At 48.2% G+C, this 23,480-nt stretch overlaps 2 protein-coding genes across 11 annotated transcripts; one reads left to right on the top strand and one right to left on the bottom strand.

The window, feature by feature from the left end:
• The first annotated feature begins 3,506 nt into the window (after positions 1-3,506).
• TCTN1 (tectonic family member 1) lies at positions 3,507-13,807 on the top strand. The gene is made up of 14 exons (XM_026719337.2): positions 3,507-3,927; positions 4,793-4,913; positions 6,360-6,490; positions 7,034-7,206; positions 7,424-7,508; positions 8,289-8,398; positions 8,626-8,646; positions 9,347-9,472; positions 10,200-10,325; positions 10,635-10,717; positions 11,035-11,175; positions 11,548-11,701; positions 12,069-12,194; positions 12,497-13,807. The coding sequence occupies exons 1-14, from the start codon at positions 3,633-3,635 to the stop codon at positions 12,638-12,640; spliced, it is 1,836 nt and encodes a 611-aa protein (XP_026575122.1). The 5' UTR covers positions 3,507-3,632; the 3' UTR covers positions 12,641-13,807.
• Positions 10,620-23,127, bottom strand: HVCN1 (hydrogen voltage gated channel 1). 10 transcript variants are annotated; one of them, XM_087913301.1, is made up of 9 exons: positions 22,994-23,112; positions 19,968-20,121; positions 18,454-18,589; positions 18,280-18,351; positions 17,433-17,665; positions 16,434-16,538; positions 15,386-15,617; positions 14,034-14,146; positions 10,620-13,606 (listed from the first exon to the last, which is right to left on the bottom strand). In XM_087913301.1, exons 5-9 carry the CDS (start codon positions 17,625-17,627, stop codon positions 13,541-13,543), a joined length of 711 nt encoding a protein of 236 aa, XP_087769427.1. In that variant the 5' UTR covers positions 17,628-17,665; positions 18,280-18,351; positions 18,454-18,589; positions 19,968-20,121; positions 22,994-23,112; the 3' UTR covers positions 10,620-13,540. The 10 variants fall into 10 exon arrangements, with proteins under 10 accessions (XP_087769427.1, XP_087769424.1, XP_087769428.1 ...); XM_087913298.1 differs by lacking the exons at positions 18,280-18,351; positions 22,994-23,112 and adding an exon at positions 22,047-22,136; XM_087913302.1 differs by lacking the exons at positions 19,968-20,121; positions 22,994-23,112 and adding an exon at positions 22,047-22,109.
• Between the last annotated feature and the right edge of the window lie 353 nt (positions 23,128-23,480).

Raw genomic sequence — 23,480 nt, 5'->3', positions numbered from 1 at the left:
CCGTTTTGAAAAGTACCACCTGGAAGTCGATAAAAATCTTAGCCAAGAAGAGGTTTCACCACCCTTTGATGTGTCTTCATTCCTCGTCCTTGGCATGCCATTTTCAGCCCTAGAGGACCCGGAAGCCAGATTGCAATCCTGCCTTGCCCTTCCCCAACCGTCCCAGGGATCTAATCGGCTCCATCTCAGCATTCTTCTTCAGCTTGAATGGCTGCTCCTGCCGTTTTCTAATTGCTATGCTTGCATCAAATGGTTTCTGGATTCTTTTACAATGGAATGCTGGCTGTTTGAAAACGCCCTCTGTTCCTCATTTGCAAACCACGAAAAAATAATAATAATAATAATAAGCACAATTTTCACTCCAGCTTTTTCCAAGTACAGAGAATCTAGGAGTTTGCTATACTGATCTTATCTTCCTCCGAAATAAATGGGTTTCTTCTTCACCTACTAGAGCTTAGAGAGTAGTAGAGTTGACCAACCTTGGCAACTCTTAAGGCGTGTGGACTTCATTTCCCAGAATTCCCCTGCACCCACTGAGTTGAAGTCCACACGTCTGACAATTGCGACGGTTGGAAAACCTTGTTGTACAGGGCTTCAACCTGCTTTTCCTCTTCCTTAAACCTTGAATCCAAGGCAAGCCCAGCCTGCTTCAAATTATTTGTGGACCACGCTGTGCAATGGACTGCAAGCCTTTTTACAATCAAATTGTGTGTGTGTGTGTTTTAAAGCCCAGTGCAGCTCCGACATGCAACATTCCTTGCAAAGCAAAATGTTGTTTTCCAACCGGCAACGTGGACTTTGAATAGGGAGGACCGTCTTCCTGCAGCATCACGGAAGGCCTGCACTTTGCTCCTTTTGAGGAGGGAGGGGGGGACAATTTGGGAGAATCCGAGAACATTTCAGGCCAATTTGTTTCACAAGGGAGTAAATTACTCTTTGTATACATGTCCTAAAACTACAACCAGAACTGAGCCCAAAATTTATGTTGCTAACTGAAAAATTTGTTAAGTGAGTTTCTTGAAATGAATCACCGCAGTTGATAAGTTAGGAACCTGGTTGTTAAGTGAATCTGGCTTCCCCATTGCTTTTGCTTGTCAGAAAGTCACAAAAGGCCTCATGACCTCAGGACATTGCGACCGTTATAAATACGAATCCATTGCCAAGTGCTCGAATTTTGATCATGTGACCATGGGGATGTTGCAATGGGCATAAGTATGAAAAATGGTCGTAAGTCACTTTTTCAGTGCCCTTGTAATTTTGGTCACTAAAGGAACTGTTGTAAATTGAGGACTACAATGTATTGTATACTCATTAGGCATAATGTTGCATTTAGCAATAGACAAACAAATAGTCCATATGATTACATCAGTTTATCAATCACCCACCTCCCTAAAATCCAGGCAATCTGCAATGACACAAATTAAAATTGTAATTGCATAAATCAAATCTCTCCAGACAGTTTGGGGACTACAATTCCATCATTCCCCAGTGCACAAACCCACAGGTGTTACACAAGCGCAGCAGCCCTCTTTTCGGCTACACTCTTGAATAAAGTGTAACTTTAAGATGTGTACTTCCCAGAATTCTCTGGTCTCCATGGGGAGTAGGGAATTCTGGGAGATGAAGTCCACACATCCAAAACCTGCTGGGGTCGAGAAACACTGCTCCAGCATTTTCTATGAGGAAATATATTTCTGGATGTGAAGGTTTTATACGGCTATGATTGCCAACAATCATCCGCGGTCCTTTATCTACATTTTAATTTCAAACCAGAGAATTTGTGATTTTGTCACTCAACAACAACAAGTAAAAATCTGGGAGGAGGGAAATACTAGCAGTGAAGATATTTGGCTGAATTAAGAATGGAAGATTTTTGATTAAGAACAGTCTGCTCCACGGGGATCTGCTATTCCTAATAACATGAGTTGCATATTAGTTGCTTCACGCTCATTTTGTGAGATTTTGGAAAGTCTGAGGCTGACTTACATAACCACATACTGAGCTTGTTAGTCACTAGGCTCATGACAGGCAAACAGTGCACATGGGGTGTGTATATGTGTGTCTCAAACTTGACCAAACACAGTTAAGTACACTTCTGTAAAATGTGCAAAAATTGTTCCTTCAATAATACCAAAGATGGATGCGAGGTCAAAAAAATGTTTTGTTTTGTTTTTAAATGAGAAGTTTGGGGTTCATTATTAAGTGCTTTGGTTTTATTGTATTGCGAACAGTTGCTGGGGTGCATCCACAGTTTCGTTGTATTTGTACAATGACAAGAAAGTTCTTCTAATTGTAATTCTAATCAGTTCTTACTTGGGTAAGAAATGAGTCACCAGCTCACACTGCTGGCAAAACGTGACAGTGGTGGAAAATTTGACATTTGCACAAATGCTAAAACTTTTTTTTTTAAAGTTTCTTCGTTTTGTCCTATGCAGCTGGTATTTTTCTAGCTTTCTTAGGACTGTCAAAATACCTTCTGGTACCGTACCCCCTCTGCAGTTCAAATGGTGAAGCTACACAGGAACATAAAACACTCCCTCTCGGGGACTTGATAGACAAAGGGAAATTTTCATTTAATAACCAGACAAACATTTAATTCAATTTTACGGTGTAGAAGCCCCAAGCTGCACAAGATTCTGGATGGCATACACAGTTTTAAAAGCAAGAACAATCACGAAAGTTGGACATCCAGCCAAAACAATCCATGACCAAAGACAACTCAACTCTGCTGTATCCCAAGACTTGGAAGAATAGCCATGTTTTTAGCAATTTTCTGAACTTCGTTAGGAGTTATTTAGAGAAAGCAAGGGCCCTTCAAATCCAGCTACTCAGATGCTGATTAAATTTTTCAAAAATCAAAACACATTTTTAAGGGGTCCTGACTGCTCTGAGTTTGGTTGCTTTCTTGCAGACATTTCATTACCGAACTGGGTAACATCATCAGTGCTAAAAGAATAGGGTTTGCAGGGAGGAAGTGGAGGAGAACTGTGAGGTCCTTGATACCCTCTGAAGTTGGTTATTGCAGATGTTTCATTACCAAACTAGGCAACATCATCAGTGCATTAATTCATTTTAACCCTGATTTACAAATATTCTTCTATATAAGTATCATAACTTTAAGCCTCCTGTGGCCGGTGGAATTCGTGGAGTTGTAGTGCACAGATCTTAATTTTGGGGTGTCCAATCTTGGACACCCCAATTTAGCCTTATGAGTGAGCCGTTAACTGTTTTTTAACCATTATCTCTGCCTGTGACATCTCCATTCTTGTTGAAGCCTTTCACAGCCCCATCAGGTCCCCCAGACTAAATAACAGGAAGCCTAGCTGGCAAAACTGATACCCCAGTAAAGTTGTTATCATCACTTGAACAATATAAACCAGAATTTCTGGGATCCTGTGGGAAGTGGAGCAAAACCTGGTGAGACTACAAGTCCCAGAATTCCTAACGAGGGGAAAAAATATGCCACTGGAGTGTGGATACAACGTTAAGCCGTTCCCTGGCAACGCCTTCCCGACATGCTTCGAGCGCAGTTGATTTCCCCCATCGCCTCCGAAGGCTCCCTGCGTACCTTGCGCGTCTCCATGGTTACCAGCTCCAACTGAGGCCTAGGCCGCTGCGGCCTAGCAGGCGGGATGAGGCGACCAGGCGGGCCGGCGCCGCCACTTCTCCTGAGGCGGTCCGTTCTCTTCCTCTTGCTGCTACCCGGCGTTTCCCCGTCCACGGCCGGGCCGACGAGCGAAGCCTCTTCGAAGCCGGCCACCAGTGCGGGCGGATCCACCGCGGCGGGGTCGACAACAGAGCCCCCTCCTCTTTCGCCCCTCAGCCAGGCGATGTCGACGGCAGGCCCCGTCGAGGCATCCAGCCCGCGCCTCACGTCTCCCCAAACGCCGTTTCATGTCGGCCCGTGGCCGGCGCCCGTCACCAAGGGTGGGTCTCCTGTCGCACCGATGGAGCCTTCATGGACAGGAGCAGTCATGCCGGGGCGCTTCCCGCAGAAAGGCGAAAGAAGCTGGCGGGAGGAGAGGGGGGGGTCTGGCTGTCCCTTCCTAGCTGTGGCAGGCGGGACTACAGTTCCCAGCATCCTAGGCCATAGGAAGCAAGCCCTAAGGGATCTGGGAGTTTTATTTATTCTTTTTTTTTTTAATTTATTTGCCGCCTATCTTGCCATGGGGCTACACTAGGCGGCTTATAACAATAAAACGGAAAAATGATAAAAAGGGTAAAGATAACGATAGCAAAGGAATAAAAACCAAAACAGTGGAAGTACAATAATATATTTTTTCTTAAAAAGAAAAAAAAAACGTAGTCATCGACATCTACGGCCCTATTTCCATGCATGGTTTTTCTCCTTGGTGAATCCCAGATGTATACATGGCTATAAGAAAAGAAACTTTCATCTGATTTTTTTTGGGTTCAGTGGCTCTGAGTTGAAATAGTTCATGCAAAATGATTTTTAGTGTTTCTGGAAGTGGGGAGGGGGGGGGGCATGCATATTTCATAAACTATGGTTCATCGCACAGTCAGCCAAATGTTCATTCTGAATTCTGCATTTTTAATCCACCCATCAAGTCCTTTTGAGGACCTGGGATAGGCGTATGTTTTTTGATGATATCTAAGATATCCTAGCAGATTGTCAGCGGTTCTGAATCAATCTACTTTTTGCAATTGATTGATGTGAGGTTTGTCAATGCCAACTGTGTGCAAGGGGTGCTCCAGCTGTTTTGAAATTGCATTCAAGGTTGTTATTATTACTTAACTGTTCACTACCATTCTTGTCAAATCCGTTTTTCAGTGACCGAGCTCTGCGTCTGTGACCTGCTGGAGAATCAATGTGACGTAAACTGTTGTTGCGATCCTGTTTGCACAGCTGCAGATTTTAGCGTCTTTACTGCCTGTTCGGTTCCCGTTATCACGTAAGTGTACACGTTCTAGAGTGACGCACATGTGCATTTAGACGTTTCCACAAAGATCTCTAATGCACTCTGTTTGAACTTGCCACATCAGAATAGCAAATTGAGGATGCAGTCCCTGGGGCATTGTCTCTTGAGATTAAAACAGAAAGAAAAATTATATTCATAGAATGAAAATAGGACCTGGTTCAAATATGCAGCTTTTGAAATGGCACAGTCTTCTCATAAAATAGTCTCGATGCAGAATACAGAGGCCAGGGATGTTTCATTAAAAGGTTTACCGAGGTGTGGTGCCTGTGAAGTGAAAAACCAGCACACTGGGGAGAAAGCTCTTCTTAACCTGGGAGGCTTGCTTGCAGAGAGTTTTTTTTTTTTTGCAGTTAGGTATATAGCGGATTTCAATCATTTGAATGCTATTCAAATTAAATAGAGTCAAAAATGCAAAACATGAGATAAAATGTTTTGCATTTGCTAAATTCCGCATTAGCACTTTACATAACAGAATTGCCCCTTGCTTGTATTTCTGTGCCCACTTTAATGTGTCTGGATTCAAAAACAGCAGAGGTAGAGTATTTGTCTACTTCTCCATATTGGAACAATACCTGTGTGGCCACCGAGATGTTTTTAGGGGTGCATTTTTGAACACTGGGTGTACTATTAATAACCCATTGCAATCTGCATCCTGCTTGATTGTTACTTGTTTTGTATGCCATTTCCTTTTTGGCAGCCTACCCACTCTCCTTTCCACAACTTCTTTCTCCTCTGCTGTTCTTATGCATTGTGAATTTGACAACCAAATTAAACCTTTGTGGATTAGCGATGTCCTATTTAAATATCAATATGCCAGCGAGTTTCCTGGTGCAGCCTCCCAACACAGATTTTGCAGCCTTTTTCCACAGAGCCATCTCTTCCTCACAGATCTGTTCAAAACCACCAGATTCATTTATGCAATTGCTTTCTTTTCCCTCACAACACCTCAGTGTGTGTCTCCTTGCAGAAAATTGTCCACAGCTCTTTGGAATAAGAATTGTGCCACCACAGGGATTAATCCCATCTTTTATTTGCCCCCTGTGCCAATTGCCACCTACACTCAATATTTTGAGAACTGTTAGATATATCAGAACTAAAGCTGACTCCTAGATGAATTTTTACCTATGAAATGAAGTGCCCACCTTATCAATAGAAAGGCATAGGTTGATGGCGGGTCTTGGTTTTTGGAAGGCACGGGCTTAACCTTTGACCCCTTGTTTTTACATTGTCTAAAATATTTTTCAAATCCATTTGTGCTATTGATGTGGTTTGATTTCGGAGGGTTTTTAAAATCGTTTACCTGCCTTGTTTCGACAACCGTTTTTTTTCCAAATGGATTTTTCCCCTGTCCACGGAGGAAAAAAGGCATTCCTGTATGTAAAACAGGTTAAACCGTTGACAAGCTTCTCTCTTCTCTAGAGGTGACGGGCGTTTCTGCAGACAACCAGAAGCCCTCTATTCCATAGATCAATCAGCTCAGCCTCCAGAAAGGATGTTTCAGCTAGTCGAAAAAGTCAACCCCTCCGTGTTCTGCCTCCAGACCTCCAACTGTAAGTGGAACAAACCGAAGCCTCGGTGAATATGTCACTCTCCGAGGATACGCAAACTGATGGGATACGATAGAGCTTGAAGGGGGTTCAACAGGGTTTGAAAAAACACAGTCACTTGTAGAGGCAGGGGGCCATCTAGACCAGGCTCCCCAAATTGGGCGACTTCACAACTTGTGGACTTCACCTCCCAGAATTCACCTCCTCAGCCAGCCAAGTTTGGAGAGCGTATGAAATGTTTAATTCAAATAAAACGGCTTTTTTGTGTGTGTGATTATGTCCAAGACTTGCAACATCAGTACAAATCCTGTATAGTTTGCCCCCACCCTGAAGAGCTAAGCCAAAAGGTGAAGCTTTATTGTTCCAGTGTATTTCCTTTCATTTTTGAAGAGAGAAGGGTAGCAATGGGTAGCAATTAAGATGTTGAACAACAAGTAGCAAGGGGTTTTTTTCCCCACAGTGCTCAGGACATGCAGGGAAATGCTGAAATGCTGCCCCGTTGCAACGGGATGTACTAAGCTTCTCAAACTTCTTTTCTTTTTGCAGACAAAGCTGGCCTCTCCTTCCAAGCTCCAGAAATACCCACTCTGCAGAATTTCGATAGGCTCCTTCGAGAATTTGACAGGGGCAGTAGCTTTGCGACTGGAAAGGATCTCGTGCTGGAAGCAGAGTCAGAGACCCCGCGGGAGGCTGGCGCAAACGACACCCGCGGATACAAAGTAAAGAGCCCCTCTTGGCCCATCCCATCTCTTGAAGCCACATTAGATTTTGTCCAGGAGACAAATGCGGGGACTTCCCACGGTTGTCTCAGCCGTTTCCCACAGCCTGATAACTCGGGATTGGAGACGGCCGAGCAAAAGCTTCCCAGGGTTGAACGGTGGCCGTGGCTCCTTCTTCCCGGTGGGAAACGAAGTTTCTTCTCTTTTCCGTTAACAGTTTAAGGATCTCATTCAAACAACCGACGGCTTTCTGAGGCTGCCTGCTCCACTTCTTTCCCGCTGCGCTCACGACAACCCTGCAGGTCAGAGAGCTACTTCTGGGTTGGTGTTAGGGGGACGGACACACTGGGTAAAATGTCACGTTTTGCTCTGATTTTCTAGACTGGGGGGGTCTCCCATCAGCGCCATCTCACACCTTCCTGAAAGAAACCCAACCAGATGGCTCTGCTAAAGCCACCTTGTCTGGCTTCACAATTTCTCCTTTTTTGGTTTGAAGGATTTGTGTTTCTAAAGAGTTCCAGGCCCAGGGCTGTAGCATCTTTGAAACAGGGGCCCAAATTTAGTGGTTGTGGATGAAATACAAACATGAGGTAGGGCCTTAAAATTGAGCTGAGCTGGAGGCAGGATAGAAGATCCTAGGATTGATAAAATATGCCTCCATTTCATTTCTGCCTCGAGCCCTGGGCAGCAGCAGTTGGCACCCAGTTAGAGAACCCTTACCACAAGCAGCATCCTCGGCTACATGGAGCTGCAGCCTGATACGGAGGTGGGGCGTTTGGATGAGACAACCCTAGATGAGGCTTCTTTTATCATAAGTTTCTAATCTGAATTAATCTGAACTTCCTTTGGTGCCCTTGGAGCCCAAAAGTAGAATAGTTTCTAAGTCAATAAGGGGGAGCACACAGGCACATTCATTACAGAAATGAAGAGTGTGTTTTTTTCTCTAGAGAAGGCAGTTTGTTACAACGGAGTCCAGTCTAAGCCAGGCATTCTGGGGCTTTGGATTTAATCCCTGAAAGGGATCTAATCTCCACCAAACACGAGATTTCCCTCTGAACCCTGTTCTTCGCTGCTTTCTCCAGGCTTCTTAATGACCCAGGCTGAAAAATGCAACACAGCAGTCAAAGTGGATGAATGCGGCACCCTTCCTGAACTCAGCATGCCGTTTTACACCAATTTTAGCATTTTGGCGGTAAGCGCTTATTTGGGGAGCCTTCTCGAACGCACAAAGCACAAAACTGGAAGGGTGGGGCGTGAAGTCAGAACTGCTGGTTTATTTTTCATTCCAAGAGAAAAAAAAGAGTTTTCTGGCACAAATGCCCGGAGGTTAGGACACGGCCCACCCGCGTGTCTCATTTGTACAATACTCGGCTTCACCTGAAATGTGACTTCTTCTTTTTTTATTATTATTCCCATTAGGTACCCAATTCGAGCCAAACAGTAAGTTTAATTTTAATTCCCACTTTGAGCCCTTGATAATGCATCTGTAGGCAGATTGTACTTAATGATACTTAATGGCAGCTCTCCCACTGTAATTAAGAAATAATGGGGCGGTTATCGCTAGGTAGGTTTTCCGAGTTGACATCTCTATTTTGGTGGTGAATTTTAAAACCGTTGCAAAGCAAACTTGCTCTCCTTGGAAGGAGGCAGCGCAGCCCAGAAGAGGAATCTGGTCAGGGCAAAGGAGAAAAGACGCGGCTGGTGTTTCTCTGCCGTCTTGGCTTCCTTGGGAAAAATGGAAACTAGTCGCCTCTATGTACGAAAGTATTAAGATTTTTCTTACCGTGCATAATTAGTAAAATTTTACTTTAAAACATTTCACCCATTCCAGAACGGAAAACTTTTTCCCAACAGAGGAAGTTTTTTAAAGGGTTATGTCCATTTTTCCTTGAACACCTGTCAATTACATAGAGAATAAGGGAGAATATATTCTTTTCCAAATAACTTTCCTTGCTCTTTCCTGGGACTTCCTTGTCACTCGTGTGTATGTGGTTCAAGTCATAGATTTTGCTAACTCGCGGTTTAATCATAGTTTGAACAAACCGCACCCTAGGCCTAAACCCCCAGCCGTAATGTCTGAAGCCTGCCTGTGTACGAAATAAACTTGGATCAAGTGGTTGTTGCTTATGAATCTTTTCAGGTTAACCTCACCATCCAGTCCATCACAATTCAGACGCCAGAGGGGCTGCGCACTCGCCTGGCCAACGCAGACGTTGTGTTGCTCCCTGCATTAAATAATCAGTCGTGCAGCAACGTCATTCTTGAGGTAGGCAGCTCTCACCATTTCATGCAGGGACGACAAACTTTTGCACTTAATCCCAGAGAAAACGCGGAATGTTTCACAGTGTCTTCACTACCTCGGTTAAAGCTCTGTGCTAAACCAAGATTTATGTCTGGCAGGTCCAACCTTTTGGCTTGCTTGGACTGCCTTGAGTGAAGAGACACATATTGCATGTAAAATTAACGCATATAAATCACATAACGTGAAAAGTTTACGATCTTGTGGGGCTGCATTACTAGCTGCCCAGGGCTGCGTCCTACCCATGGGCTGTGGGTCGGACATGCATGGTTTATGTTAACCGTGGACGGTTTATGAATCATCCCGGGTTGGTTGAGCCTAGCAGAAAGCCTACCTAGATTTATGGAGGCCTCTACTTTGCTGCATTTGTTGAACTAAAATGCTGAAACAGGAGAGAAAGAAAGGGCATTTTTGTTCAGCTTGATTATGGCACCTGGAATGTGGCCCTTTGGGAGATTTGGCCGGCTTCCATCCCGGGAAGCTCCGAAGCCTTGGCTTTTCTCCCAGGCTCTGGGCTGGGGTGGCCAGAGCATTTTCGTCTTACTGACCGGATTCGCCATCTTGTTTCAGGATTTTATTCTGATGATAGGAATATAAAAGCCCTATAAAAGCCAGATGGTTGCGAGCCACCTGGAGTAAATTTGGAGCCAGGCAGCACCTGAGTCAGACAAAGTAAATCACCCTTGCTTTTCAGGCCCGTTACCTCCTAACCTTTACCGAGGCAGGTGAAATCGTGGAGGCAACCATCTCGCTGGTTCTGGGGACAGTTCACAGCAGTGCCGTTTTTCTGCAGCAGGTGTTTGCCATCCGTTTCATACAGGTAACTCCTAAGTTATGTGAATATATATATATTTTAATATTGAATCTCCCCCAGAGCACTGGAGACTTCACACTGGAAGACAGATATTTCTCAAAAGGAAGGGGGAAGCATTCAAGATTTATATTTAAATTTCCACTGTGATTTGGTTTGAGTCCCTATTTCTCATTGCTGGGTCATTGTAATAATAAAAATAGCTATTTAATAAAGCAGTCCCTACAATGCTAAGGGATTTGTGGCCTGGTATTCAAAGCAAAATCCGTCATTTGCAACATTTACATTGGTTTTTTTAAAAAAAACTTTTTTTAACAGCAAGCTACTCGGCCTGTTCCTTTCAGCGGAAGCCCAGGTTATCTCGTTGGGTTACCAATAAGAGCTGGATTTAGATCAGCTGGATATCCTTTTTTAGTCCATAAGCATGGGAAAATGATCAACAGTCCCTTTTTTCAGGGCCATTGTAGCTTGGAACTATCACTAAACGAATCTTTGTAAGTCAAGGACTACCTGTAGCTGGTATTGTGGAGCTTCGAACCAGTTCTGCTGCTTCTTGTACTAGTTCTGCCCTCATGTCTGCGAGCCACAACTCATGATGTATATATTGTGCAAATCCAACTAATTGAGGCTAATTTAGTAGTCCAGGATTAAAGAAACCACCCATAAGCCCGGCTGCTGCACCAAAACTTTTTGTCTTTCCTTCACTCGCTGCCTTCACCTCTGGAGTCATTCAGAGTTTGAATGAAGGAAGCCAGCTGACCATGATGAAAAGCACCACAACCCAGGATTGTTTCCAGGCAGAAGGGAGCCGAACCCCAGTATTGTTTGGGTACAATATGGTGTCCGGATGCAAAGTGAGGTAAGGAATAAGATGGCTGCGGTTCTGACATGTTGTCTCCCCTCTTTACTTGGATGCTGGGAAGGTGGATCATTGCAACAACTACTCTGTCCAACGTGGTAGCCGCTTTTTCTGGTCCCAAAGGCCTCAGGAATTGCTAGGGGGGCTTTTGTGGAGGGGTGAGGAGAGGGGCTTCTCGGCCCACATCTGGAAGCCGCCACCTTGGGGAAGAGCCCTCTCGTGGTCTTTCCCCTGCTTGCTTCTGAGTTATTGATAATCTCATCCCAACTTTCAAAAGAACACAAGCCCAGTTTCACTTCACTTTTTCCCAGGCATATTGCATAAATTTATCAGGCCGCTGGGATGCTTGACAACGATTTTCTTTCCTTGAAGAATTACCGAGGGTGCCGAATGTACACTTCTGGCTCCAGAGATCCTAAGGGTGTTGAAAGGCCAAAATTTTCCAGACTTTGTGGCCTCTTTTGGAGATTCCTTGCCTCAGAACAGACTGGACTGGGTCGAAATCTCTTACAATGCCACCAAACCGGTAAGAAGTCGGGCTAACATCTCACTGGATGTTTCCTTCCTCCCTCGAGAACCGTCCTGGAAAAGAAACAGTACCCCAAGACTATTTGGGGGGGCATGCAAATAGGCTACGTAACAACATATATCCTATGTAGGCAAAGTTATTTAAAAAAAAACAAGAACAGGAACCCCGAAAAAGATGCTGGGGAATTTACCGATGTCCCCAAGGACTCAGGGTGACGCTTTCATTCTTATCCGCTGACTCAAACACTCCAAGCCCCGTTGACAGGACAAAGTGCAGTAGGTGATGCTTAGCTGGAGCTGGGGGGGGCACCCCCCCTCATGCAAAGCAGGTCTTGTGACCAGCAAGACTTCTGACTCTTTTTCAGGCCATCTGTGAAATCCCCGTGTCCTTTGAAGTGGAAGTGAAGTGGACTAAATACGGCTCCTTGGTTAACCCCCAGGCTAAAATCGAGAGCCTCACGGTGATCATAACCACTGCTGCCTTACCCAAGGTGGGTGGTGATCTTATGGGAAGTTGGCGGGGGGGGGAGTAGAAGAACACTGGCAGCTTATTTTTAACTTTAGCACACTCATTCCGTGATCGCAAGGGGTGGTGGGTGGCTGTTAAGGCATCTGCCTAATAAAACTGGCATTCTCTTCTGAAAGGCATCTTGGAGCTATGCTGGCTGGGGAATTCTGGGCATTGAAGTCCACACATCTTGCAGAGGTTGAGAAACACTGGTCTAGATCCCATTTGGGGTGCAGGGGGGGGGAATGATCTGACTAACTCTCTCTCTCTCTCTCGCTCTCATAGGTCAATTCAGGAAGTGAAACCATCGTCCAGATCCTCAGCTCCGTCTCGTTTGTGGATATCTCTGTCCCTGCACAGCCAGGATACAAAGCTTGGCCCACCATTGAGGCCCACCTGCCCTTCGATTTTTTCTTCCCTTTTGTTTAAAGCCACCTGCGGAATCCGAAGATGCCGGCTTTGTTTTGTTTCTTTCAAGTGGGAACCTTTCTTCAGATCCACGCTGAAGTTGAAAACAGTTGCTGCATCCAAGTGAGCAGAGGCCAAGGTTGTTTTCGGCCGGCATCCACGTTGGGAAGACTGGGATTAACGGTGGACCTTGGCAGAGTTTGCTCGACGATCATCTTCCTTCTGCTGCTGCTAGTTCATCAGGGCCGAGTACGGACCGAGGCACAGATCCTGCCAGGTGCTACTGCCGATGGGAAGGCTGGGAAGGGAAATCCATGCATTCAGCAGGCCCCAGGTTGGAGAACTTGGCTTGCTATGTCCCGAGTCAAGTATAACGGGGTCTTCAGGGACTTAAGATGCAGCCTTTAACAGAGCCCAGATGGCAGATGCTCAAAAGGCATCAGGAAAAGAAAGGATTAAAATTCTGAAACCGGGACGTCGGAGAAGGATTCTGCCCTTTAAGAAGCCTCTTCCGCCTCTCACAAGGGTAGCCTTTGAGAACTACCGGAAGCCACTTCCAACCATGGATTTGAATTTATTACATTATTTCCACTAAGCTCACTTGTGAGCTGTACAAGAGAGAACGGCATAGCTCATTTGATAGGGCTGGAGCTGTTCTACCACGCCGGGTCTCCAGAAGAGATCTAGGCCAGCCAAGTCCCAGTTGGGTGCCCTCCAACCAGCCCCGCCTCCGCGCACGATGGGGATGATGGCAGGAGGCAGCGTCCACTCTATCTGAAGGGCATCAGCTTCGGAGGAAAGCAGCCCGTGCTGATAAATAAATGTGCCAAAGGATATATTTACAAGGTCACCCTGTAAACAGAGAGTAGCTTCTCGGGGCCAAGGAAGAGATTTGGCCGCCGTAGATCCAGGTCAGGCCTCTTATTTGGACTGGCTGAGGAGCCCATGTTGCTTCAAAAGACTGTTCAGCCTTTCGATTTCTGTTTCCTGTTGAAGAACAAGAAATGAGGTGATTTCCTGGGCCCCTCAGGCCTGGATGCATGTTTTTTATCAACAGCCCTTTTCCATTTTGGTGATGGGGGAACGGGGGACGTGCAAACAGAAGAAAGAAAGTGGGATTGAAAAGCTCCGAGGGAAACCTAGGACCAATTACCTCTTCAGTATTGAATAAAAATAATCACAGCTGAATTTTCTCAGCTATCGCTATTGATTCTTTTCCTTTCATTTGTTCCTGGCTGCATTTTATATTTCATGGGGAAAAAATAAACAAAAAACACGAAGGGTTCTGGGCTCTTGTAAGAGCAAAGTCAAAGCTGTGCCATTACATTGGAATACATTTAAGGGCAAGTACCCTAGAAATCTCCTTGTTTCTGCTGGGTCCAGGGCAATCCCCCGGAAGGCATTAAAAACTCACCTTCTCTGCACAGCTGCTTTCCAGCTGCTGGACTTTGGCACTCAGCTGCAAGTTGGCTTGCTTCAGCTTGGAGATCTGCTGTTCTGAGCGAGTCTTCACGGATAAGATGATTCCTGCAGATGGAATTGAAGGACGGGACAGTTTACAAAAACTTTTATGGGCCAGGCCTGAGGGCCGCTTGAACGTGAGCAGGGCAACGTATTTACAGCAAACATCCAGCTTCGGAAGCCGTGACAGAAAAGGGGACGGAGGGCTGGGGTTGTATAAACACGGACAAACCTGGAGGCGAACTCAGTCCTCAAAAAGAGGGAAACTGATCCAGGAGAGGAGCGACCTGCAACCAGGGAGAGATTTCCCGGCACCGAGAATGATTAATCAGCGGAATGGCTTCCCTCCCAGAGGTCGTAGGTGTTCCAACACGGGAGATTTTCAAGAAAAGATCGGACAGCCCTTTGCCTGGCCTGGTCTAGGCTTTTGCTGCCTGAGCAGGGGTTGGACTAGAAGACCTCCAAGGTCCCTTCCAAGTCTTGTTATTCTCTTACTCGGGGGTCTCCCGTAGGATCAGGCCTCTGAAAGCCCACCCACGGAACCAACGGGCTTTGTCAGCGTGGGAGTAAAGAAGGCAGCAAATCCCCTCCCCCTTGTGACTGTAGGACTGGAACTGTGTCCCTTGTACCCTTACGATTTATATGGACTGTTTCCTGGTATGATTTGATGGCTTATTGTGCCCCGTGACTATCATTATGCGTTGGACGTGATGATTCTTGACTCCTGATGGTTGTATCTTTTCTTTATGTATACTGAGATTATTTACCCCAAGACAAATTCCTTGTGTCTAATCACACTTGGCCAATAAAAGCTATTCTATTCTATTCTACTCTACTCTACTCTACTCTGCTCTTATTCTATCCTATTCCTGTTCTGTTCTGTTCTGTTCTGTTCTGTTCTATTCTATTCTATATTCTATATATTCTATTGTCTATTCTCTCTTCTATTCTCTATTGTATTCTCTCTTTTTTCTTCTCTTTTCTCTCTATTTTCTTCTCTATTCTGTATTCTCTATTCTTCATTCTCCATTCCCTATTCTATTTTCTCTTTTTTCTATTCCATTCCATTCCATTCTATTCTATTCTAAAGAGGAAAACAGGATGGAAATACTCAAGGTCGAGTTGTTCAAGAAGAACCAGCCGTCTTTAGGTCAGGGAGCCAAGAGTTTAGCCAACCCCAAACGTTCTAAAGGAGGAGGAAACTCCCACTCGAGGGTCTCAATCCTTCTTGGATCAAACTGGACACCGTCCTGGAGTTTAGTTCCCAATATTGCTCTCCAAAACCGCCCTGCTTTCCAGCCGTACCGTTGATGATCCTGGCCACCCGCCACAGCCTGAGCAGGATCAGCAGGCCAAGCGCTTCAAACTGATGTTCCTTGAAGAGGACCACAATGTCCAGGATGAAGGAGACGACGACCACCAGGGCGTCCAAGACCTCAAACTTGTGGTGGAAGAACTCCAGGCGGTAGGCGAAGAGCTTGAAGCTGACTTCCACCAGGAAGAGGGAGAGGATGGAAAGGCTCAGGTAGTGAAGCACCTGGGGGACACAGAGGGGAGGTGACAAAAGCCGCCCAGGATTACAACGGGGGAGTTTGGCGGTGGCGCAAGACACGAAATGGCTCTTCGCCTTTTTAAAAATGATTATTAGCAGCCTTGGGCAGGAAGATGCCATGCATTCAGGCAGCCCTTGACTTAACAACTGCAATGGAGCCCAACATGTTGCTAAGCAAGACAGTGAAGTGAGTTGGGACCTTTTTTTTTCTTTTTTCTTTTGGACCCAGTTAAAAGAACCACTGCTGTCGTCAGCTTTTCTTGTCGGAGGCCAGCTAGGAAGGCCCCGCAGGATGATCACATGACCTTGGGAGCCTGCAACTGTTCTAAGTACATGCCAGTTGCCAAGCCCCCAATTTTGGATCCCATGACCCCGGGGATGCTGCAACAGTTGTAAGGGTGAAAAGCAGTCACTATTCTCGGTTCCCTTGTAACCACTAAACAAGTGGTTATAAGTTGAGACTCCCTGTATAAGATTTCAGGGTTTTTCCCCCCAGTTTTTTGCACCATTAAATCTTGGTCTGCAGTTCTACAGCTTCTCCTTATTTTGCCCTGTTTTCCGATCCTACAGGACAAGAAAACGGCACATAAAGTGCTCTTATCCAGATAATCTTCAGTTATCTGGTTTCTTGAGTTCCCAGCAGTCTCATCCAAGCTTATCTTTGCACGAAGGATTCAAAATCTGCTCTCTTTTGCTTTTTCAAAAACAGAGACCCTGGCTAAGACTCCCACCAGAGCCTTCTGGATGATCCCAAGGCACCTCCTGCCCAGAGATGCTCCTCTCTTCACCCATTTTTCTCACCCTTGGTGCGATTTCCTCTTTGTCAGGGTGAATGATCTTCAGATCCAGAAGCAGTTCTCCCAGCACCAACACGGCATCCAAGATCACCAGGCAAACCACCACGATCTGGGATGAAAAGGGGAAGCATCCAGGTAAAAACGATAGCATGTGTTTGGAAGTCCATCAGCAAATGTTGAGGTCGGTTCCCTCAAATATAACTGAAGCCCAAACGCACGAATGTGTGCAGGGGAATGGGGAGAACAATTGGGACCATCCCAATTTAGCATTTCTCTAGCCTTTTCCCAAAACAATGATTGAAAAAAATAAATAAACAGTGATAGTGAAAAGCAGCTCTCCTCAGCCTGGGCCACTTTCAGATGTGTGGACTTCAACTCCCAGAATTCCTCAGCCAGCATGAAGTGCCCACATCTTAAAAGTGGCCCAGGTTGAGAAGCACTGATTAAAGTTTTGGCCTCCTGACTGGAAAACCAGGACTGGTAACCCAACTCAGATAAGCTAACAATAAATAATAGCCCAATCAAGGGACCAGCAAATTCATTCCCGCCAAAACTGATAGGGCAAGCCACTAGTACATGAGACCAAACCCCGCTCCCTTACTAGCACTGATGGTGTTACCTAGTTTGGCAATTAAACATCTACAAGAAAACCACCAAGCTCAGAGAACAGCAAGAACCCCACGATAAACCTGCTTGAAAATGTGCACAGAACCGTGGAATGCCTTGATTTACTTACACAGTTTGCTGAATAAACCAGGATTGGCTAGCCTCACTGCTAGTTATAGCAGACAAAGGGATTTCTTTGGTTTTGGTCAAACGTGGCATACCTGGGATTTGGATACGACTGTCTGTGACTTACAGTGCAAATCCAATCAAATGATTAAGGCCGAGTGGAACACCCCAGCGTGTCAACCCAGCAACCCAAGATGATCAGTATTGTCCTGTGCTTGTGTGACACCGAACTCAGACAAGAGAGCCCCTGGTGACAGACCCCCATCCATACCTGGAACTTGTGGGATTTGAACAGCCTTTTCATAATATCTCTAAAAGTTGGCTGCCGGGCCGCCGATTCGACTTTAACCGCAACCTCTGGTGCCTTCCCTTCTCCTTCCTCTTCTTCCTCCCATTTCTTGTAGTCGTTGTTCCACTGGGAAGTGTCATCTCCCACCACCGTGAAGTGTTTCAGATACATCGACATGGTGGTCACTCAAAAGTACATCACCCCCCGGAGAACAGCTGCAGAAACAGATCCTGGTTAGTCAAGGCTCACCTTCCTAGGGGTCCATTCATGGACAGGTAAAAAGAGAGAGACAAGAATGGAATCACCCAGCTAAAGTGATTGTTCTTTCAGGGGTGTCCGAACGTGGGCACTTTAAGACTGATGGACATCAACTCCCAGAATTCCCCAGCCAGCCGTGTCTGTTTCTTTTTTCTCTTAATCTCCTAAAGTGGAGAGAGATTGCAGAGGAAGGGATTACAAGAGAGCAAACTCTGCTGGCTGGAGAATCCTGGGAGTTGAAGCCCACCAGTCTTAAAGTTGCCGAGTTTGGGGACCCCTGATTTAGGTTACTGAGTCCAGATCCCTACTCAATGTAAGGCACCTCCCAACAGCCCAGGCACAACTCAAACAAACCTACCAAAGTCACCGACAGTCAGATAACATACAATTTTAACAAATCATCCTCAGGAAATTTCCCACTTCCCTAATTAACTACTCTACCCTTGACTCATGCACTCAATGCAGGTTCAATTTGTTTCCAAGAAGGGCTCCCACAGCACTGACAAAAGCCCAGGAGTTAAGTGCCTCCTTTTTGAAAAGAAAGAAGAGGAAAAGGGGTTAAGAAACCAACCTCTCCTACGGGACACTGCGAGGAGAGATAAAATAAGGGGCCCTTTTAGCGGAAGCCATGTGAAAATGCTACCTTGAAGAAGAAGAAGAAGAGGAGGGGAATTAGGATGCATCACCCCCAGGCAGGAAGCCAGCCCTGATCCCCAGAGCACCTGCAGAACCCTCTGCCTCTTACCGTGTCCAAGCTCTCTTCCTCCGCCCGCCGAGCCTGTCCCTCTTCTGCCAAGGAACCTCAAGCCCAAACGAGAGGAGCCCCACCAAGCCCGCCCGGGAGAGAAGGCCGCCTGCCGCGCTAGAGGGACCTTCGCTGGCTTGTAGGAGAGACAAAGGAGAAGCAAAGGAAGAGAAAAAGAACCACCCCACGTTTCCTGTTTGCTTTACTTTGCATAAGACGTTCCTGTCGCAATCTTTGCTGCTGATAAAACTGCGGGAGGGGCGAACGAGGGGAAAGCCCACCCGGAGTTTAGCCAACCGCAGCGGCCCTCGGAGGAGAGCAGTCGCTCCCGGCATTTGTTGTGGGTACAAACCACGGCTAGGACGGTTCTCCTTGTCCTTGGCTGAGATGGCACCTGCGTGCCGCACGAAGAACCCCGGTGGGAAGTGCCCGCAAAAGGAGGACCCGCTGGGAGGGGCAAGGTCTTGCTAAATCTAGCCCAAAGTGCAAGCACTTGGCTTCAGTGCCAATGGAGAGAACTGGTTGGCGCCGATGCCTGCTCTGTTTATGGTCCCATAGGGGGTCAAGTAAATACCAGTCAATGCTGGTTTTTATTTCTTAACATTCGAATGCACCTTTTCTTTTATGGACACCGAGAGTATTTACACCAAGGCAAATTCCTTGTGTGTCCAATCACCCTTGGCCAATAAAGAGATTCTATTTCTATTCTATTCTATTTTATTCTTATTGTACCCTATGACTGTCATTAAGTGTTGTACCTGATGGTTGATGAATGTATATTTTCTTTTATGTACACCAAGAGCATTTGCACCAAGACAAATTCCTTGTGGGTCCAATCACATTTGAATAAAGAATTATTCTACTCTACTCTACTCTACTCTACTCTACTCTACTCTACTCTACTCCTATTCTACTCTTATTCTACTCTTATTCTATTCTATTCTATTTGTGTTCCTGTTCACAAATAGCTTCCAGGTGAATGGAAGAACAGGTTTGCATGGCTATGCAGAGGAATCGTAATCTAATCAGAATCAGGAATTACACCCTCCTTGTCTATTTGCTGCCCAGAGGGTTTATCGCAAATATTGTCTAGCCACAAACAGACCCGCTTTCCTCCGGGGGCTGGGGGAAGAACGCCTGGTTTACGAAATCAGCAAGGAAATTCTCTTGAAACGCTGAAGGTTATTGCCAAACGGTAGCGGTCTATTCTGAAGCACTCGGGAACCTCTCGGTGTTTTTCCCCCAAACAAGCGGCACGTAGTTTGCTCTTTCTTCATCTAGAGCGGCCCCTGCTCTCCCCTCGCCCTGAACTTGAACAGGTTGGGCTAAACCAACACAGGTGGGAGCATCAGCTTAGGGCAAGGTTACACAATCCGCAATCCTGTCGAACCATTTATAGTAACCGTTGCGTAAAAGGGAAAGCAGTGCCGAGCTCAGCCTCGGAAATTCAGGGTTTTACCTATTTATAGCAGCCAGCTCTTAAAATAGGCAGCTCCGAGAAGGAAAGTACATACCTGTTTCTTGACTAAACCCAAAGGGGTTGAGTTCAAGAACCATCCCAAGCCATTAATCATGGATTACAAACATCAGTGGCTTGGCTGACAGTGGGTGCTTAACTCAGAATAAAGCGTTGCCGGTTGTCTACTCCAGTTCGGGTTCTAAACCCCCCTAGAAAAAGAGGGGAGATAGCTGAGGCAGGAGAACATCAAGGTGGCCTTAAGTTTTCTTGGAAAGCTGCAAGATTAACCCCCTCCAAAACTCTAAAGGAGGAACTTTTCCAGGCATGAAACAATGAATGTTTCACCTGTCCCTGCTCTGGGAAACCCAGATTTCACTTTCAAGAAAGATTCGTGGCAAACCAAACCTGTGGAGAAATCCTAGCTTCGCACAAACCATCACTTAGCCATCTTTCATTCACCTGGGAAGAGAGGCAGATCTACTCTGCTCCTACAACGCTAAAAAGGGGGGGGGGGCTGCCTCCTTGTTTAACCATGGTTTGTTGAATAAGCCACAATTCTCTGCCAAACACAAGGAAATTGCTAATCGTACAACATACGGTTCCTCACAGTCTCTTATCCCGTGTGCTGCTTTCCCAACCTGGCACCTCCACCTTCCAGAATTCCCCAATTTTGGACTTGGAGCCAAAGGCCAGGAGGCATCTCCCAACTCTATTGAGTCCACCTCTCAAATTCTGCTGACCAAGCTTTGCTGACCATAACTCGTCCGCTCCAAAACACCTGGGAAACTCACTGAAGCTTGCAGAAAAATCTGCCTGGTTAAATATTCTTCAGTCTTCCACGGAAACCAACTTTTATTTACTTTTCTTGCAATCCGTCAGTCCCCCCTCCAAGGCCTTTCGCAACTTCTGGGATCTTTTAGAAAACCCCCACCCCAATGACCCTCCTCCCATTTCTAGCCTGTCATGTGAAGGTGGGGCCTCTTGCTTGCTTGTTCCTCCCCCTCCCCAATCTTCAATTAAAATGTCTCTTTTTTTAAAAAAAAGCACTTTCAGCCTCTCTTCCCTGTCCGCATTCTTCCCTTCTCTGCGGGTTCAGCAAAGCTCACTTTATCAAAAGCCCCACACGACAAAACATTCCCCTTTGGGGCAACCCTTCCCAGGCCTTCAGTAAACCCGCCAACTCTGTTTCAAAGCTCCGCTAACATCCTGGCGGAGGTTTTATACGAACCTCTTTAAATGACCCCCCAGCTTCCTTCTATACTCTCTGCGTTTCAGATTCCTTTTCTTCGTGAAAGGCCCCACCCTTCCCACAGTTAAAAAGTTTTATTCTTTATTAATGTTGAAAAACTCTTTTTCTCATTTGAAAAACAAATTTTGCATTTTTCCTCTCTGGGGAGGGTGCTTTCATTTCATGCTGCTTAGCCACAAGCATTTACATTTCTTGAGAACAACCGTCTCTGCAACCAAGTCACACTGGGTCTATTAGAGTATAGGGGTCTCTCCAACCTTGGCTGCTTTTAAGTCTGGAGGACTTCAACTCCCAGAATTCCTTAACCAGCTTTGAATTCCCCAGCCAGAATTCTGGGACTTGAAGTCCTCCAGCAAAGCTGGCTGGGGAATTCTGGGAGTTGAAGCCCACCAAATCTTAAGGTTGCCAAGGTTGGAGACCTCTTGATGTGGACCCGGGTTAGCCTCTTAGGGTGCAACCGCGGGGTGGGCCAAGCTGCATCCAAACGCCGGTCGGTCGGGAACCACCCTGCAAGCGGCGCCCTCGTCCCCCATGGCCAAGCCCGCATCGGCCGCTTCCAGACGAGCGAAGAGGCCTCTTGGCCCGGCTGGCTGAGCCGAGGAGGTTCCGGACCGCCCTTCGCTCCTCGACTCCAAGGGGGGCGGGGGGGACGGGCAGGGAGACAGCCCCCCCCTCCCCCAAACTGGGGAGGGGGTCCTATGGGGAGGGGAGGCGGCCCGGCTCCCAGCCTCGTCCCGGGACTGCTCGGAGGGCGAAGGGGAGCTTTCCCGGGTTGCTCGTGGCGCAAGGGGCTCCGCCTCTCGGGGTCCCCGGCTGGGCTCCCCCTGCCCGGAGGAGGGCGGGCTGGAGCTCCCTCCTTCCCTCCCGGGGCCCCCCTTGCCGTACCGTGCGGGGCCACCAGCCGCTTGGAGAGCCCGGGCTGCCTGCGCCTCCCCCTCCTCGCCTCGCTCCCGGCCCCGTTGGCGCAGAAAGCGCGTCTGGATGCAGGAGGAGGAGGAGGAGGAAGAGGCGGGCAGCCCGGCCGGTCCCCCACCCACCCCACCCCACCGCCCCCCTTCCCGCCGGCCAGAGGGCGCCTCTCCCCGCGGGCGGCAGGCAGCGCTGGCCGGGCTCCTCCGCGCAGCCGGCGGGGGATCCGGGCAGGGGGCTCGGCCGGGTCCCCACATCGAGCCAGCCGGGGCTGGCGAGGGAAGCCGTCGCCTGGCCAGGGAGGGCGGAACCGGCTCGGCTCCGATTTCCAGGCTTTCGGCCCGGCCGAGTGAGCAGCCCGGCTGGGGGGACGTCCCGGGCCAAAGGTCGGCTTCGGCCCGATGTGCACGTTCTGCTGGCCGGCCAGGCCCCCGAACCCTCCCGGGCGCAACGGGCCTCTGGAGGGGGGCCTTGCGGAGGACTTTCCCCCCACCCGCCCCGTCTAAAGCCCCGCTGCGCTGCCCCGGGCAAGGAGCCCCACTCGCCGGGAGGCCCTCGGGGGAGAGCGCCGCGTCCCAGGCGCTGCCTCTCCAGCCTGGCGCCCATCTCCGCTTCGGCGGAGCCTCCCGGGGGCGCCTGGGGTGGGCGCCGCTTCCAGCGCCAAGGCAGCCCTCGCCTCCCGCCGCTTCGGGCTCCGCCCTCCCTTTGCTGCCCGTCGCAGCGAGGAGTCTCCAGCCAGGCCGAGGACGAGCGGTCGTCTTGCAGCCAGTCCGGCCGCTGGACCGGCGAGCGAAGTCCGCGGCTGCCCAGGCCGAAGCGCCCGGCCTCGCGGGGGGCGCTGGAGCTACTCAACAGGCTGCGAAGCGCCCGAAGGACCCCATCCCGTCGCCGGGACTCTCCCCCCCGCCGCCCCTTGGCCTTACCTTCTAGGGTCCAGGCCTGCGCTCGGCCGGGGGAGCCTCGTGGTCCGGCGCGAGCCGCATGAATGGCTCCGGCGGGCCCCTGCGCTTGACCCGCCCGCCGGAGCCCAGCAGCCTGGAGCAACCTGCGAGCCAATGCCCGGCGACTTAGCCCCTCCTGGTGGCACCTTCTGTAAGGCCACCAGTCGGACCGGCCCTTTGGCTGCTCCTGCCTGCGCCCCAAAGGCAGCGGTGGGAGGCCAGCTGTGCCCCATGGGCCCCACTGCCTTGGATGCCCGTTTCTGCAGCCGCCCGTCTTCTTCCCTCCCTCCCGCAAAGGTCGCCTGTTTAAGGGTAACAAGGAGCCTCCTCCGTGGGACACCCCAGACGCCTCCTGTCCACCCAACCCTTCCACCTGGACCGGCCCTGCAGGTGAAGCTGCTTCCAAAAGTGGACACCGTTCCCCACTGCGACCGTCACCTCTGGGTCAGAGGAGGCCAGGGGTCACCCT

This window comes from Pseudonaja textilis, chromosome 15, assembly GCF_049901715.1.
Source record: "Pseudonaja textilis isolate UNSWEBS1 chromosome 15, rPseTex1.2, whole genome shotgun sequence".
NCBI lineage: Eukaryota > Metazoa > Chordata > Lepidosauria > Squamata > Elapidae > Pseudonaja > Pseudonaja textilis.
The sequence above is the reverse complement of the archived record's forward strand: the minus strand, read 5'-3'. Positions and strand labels throughout refer to the sequence as shown.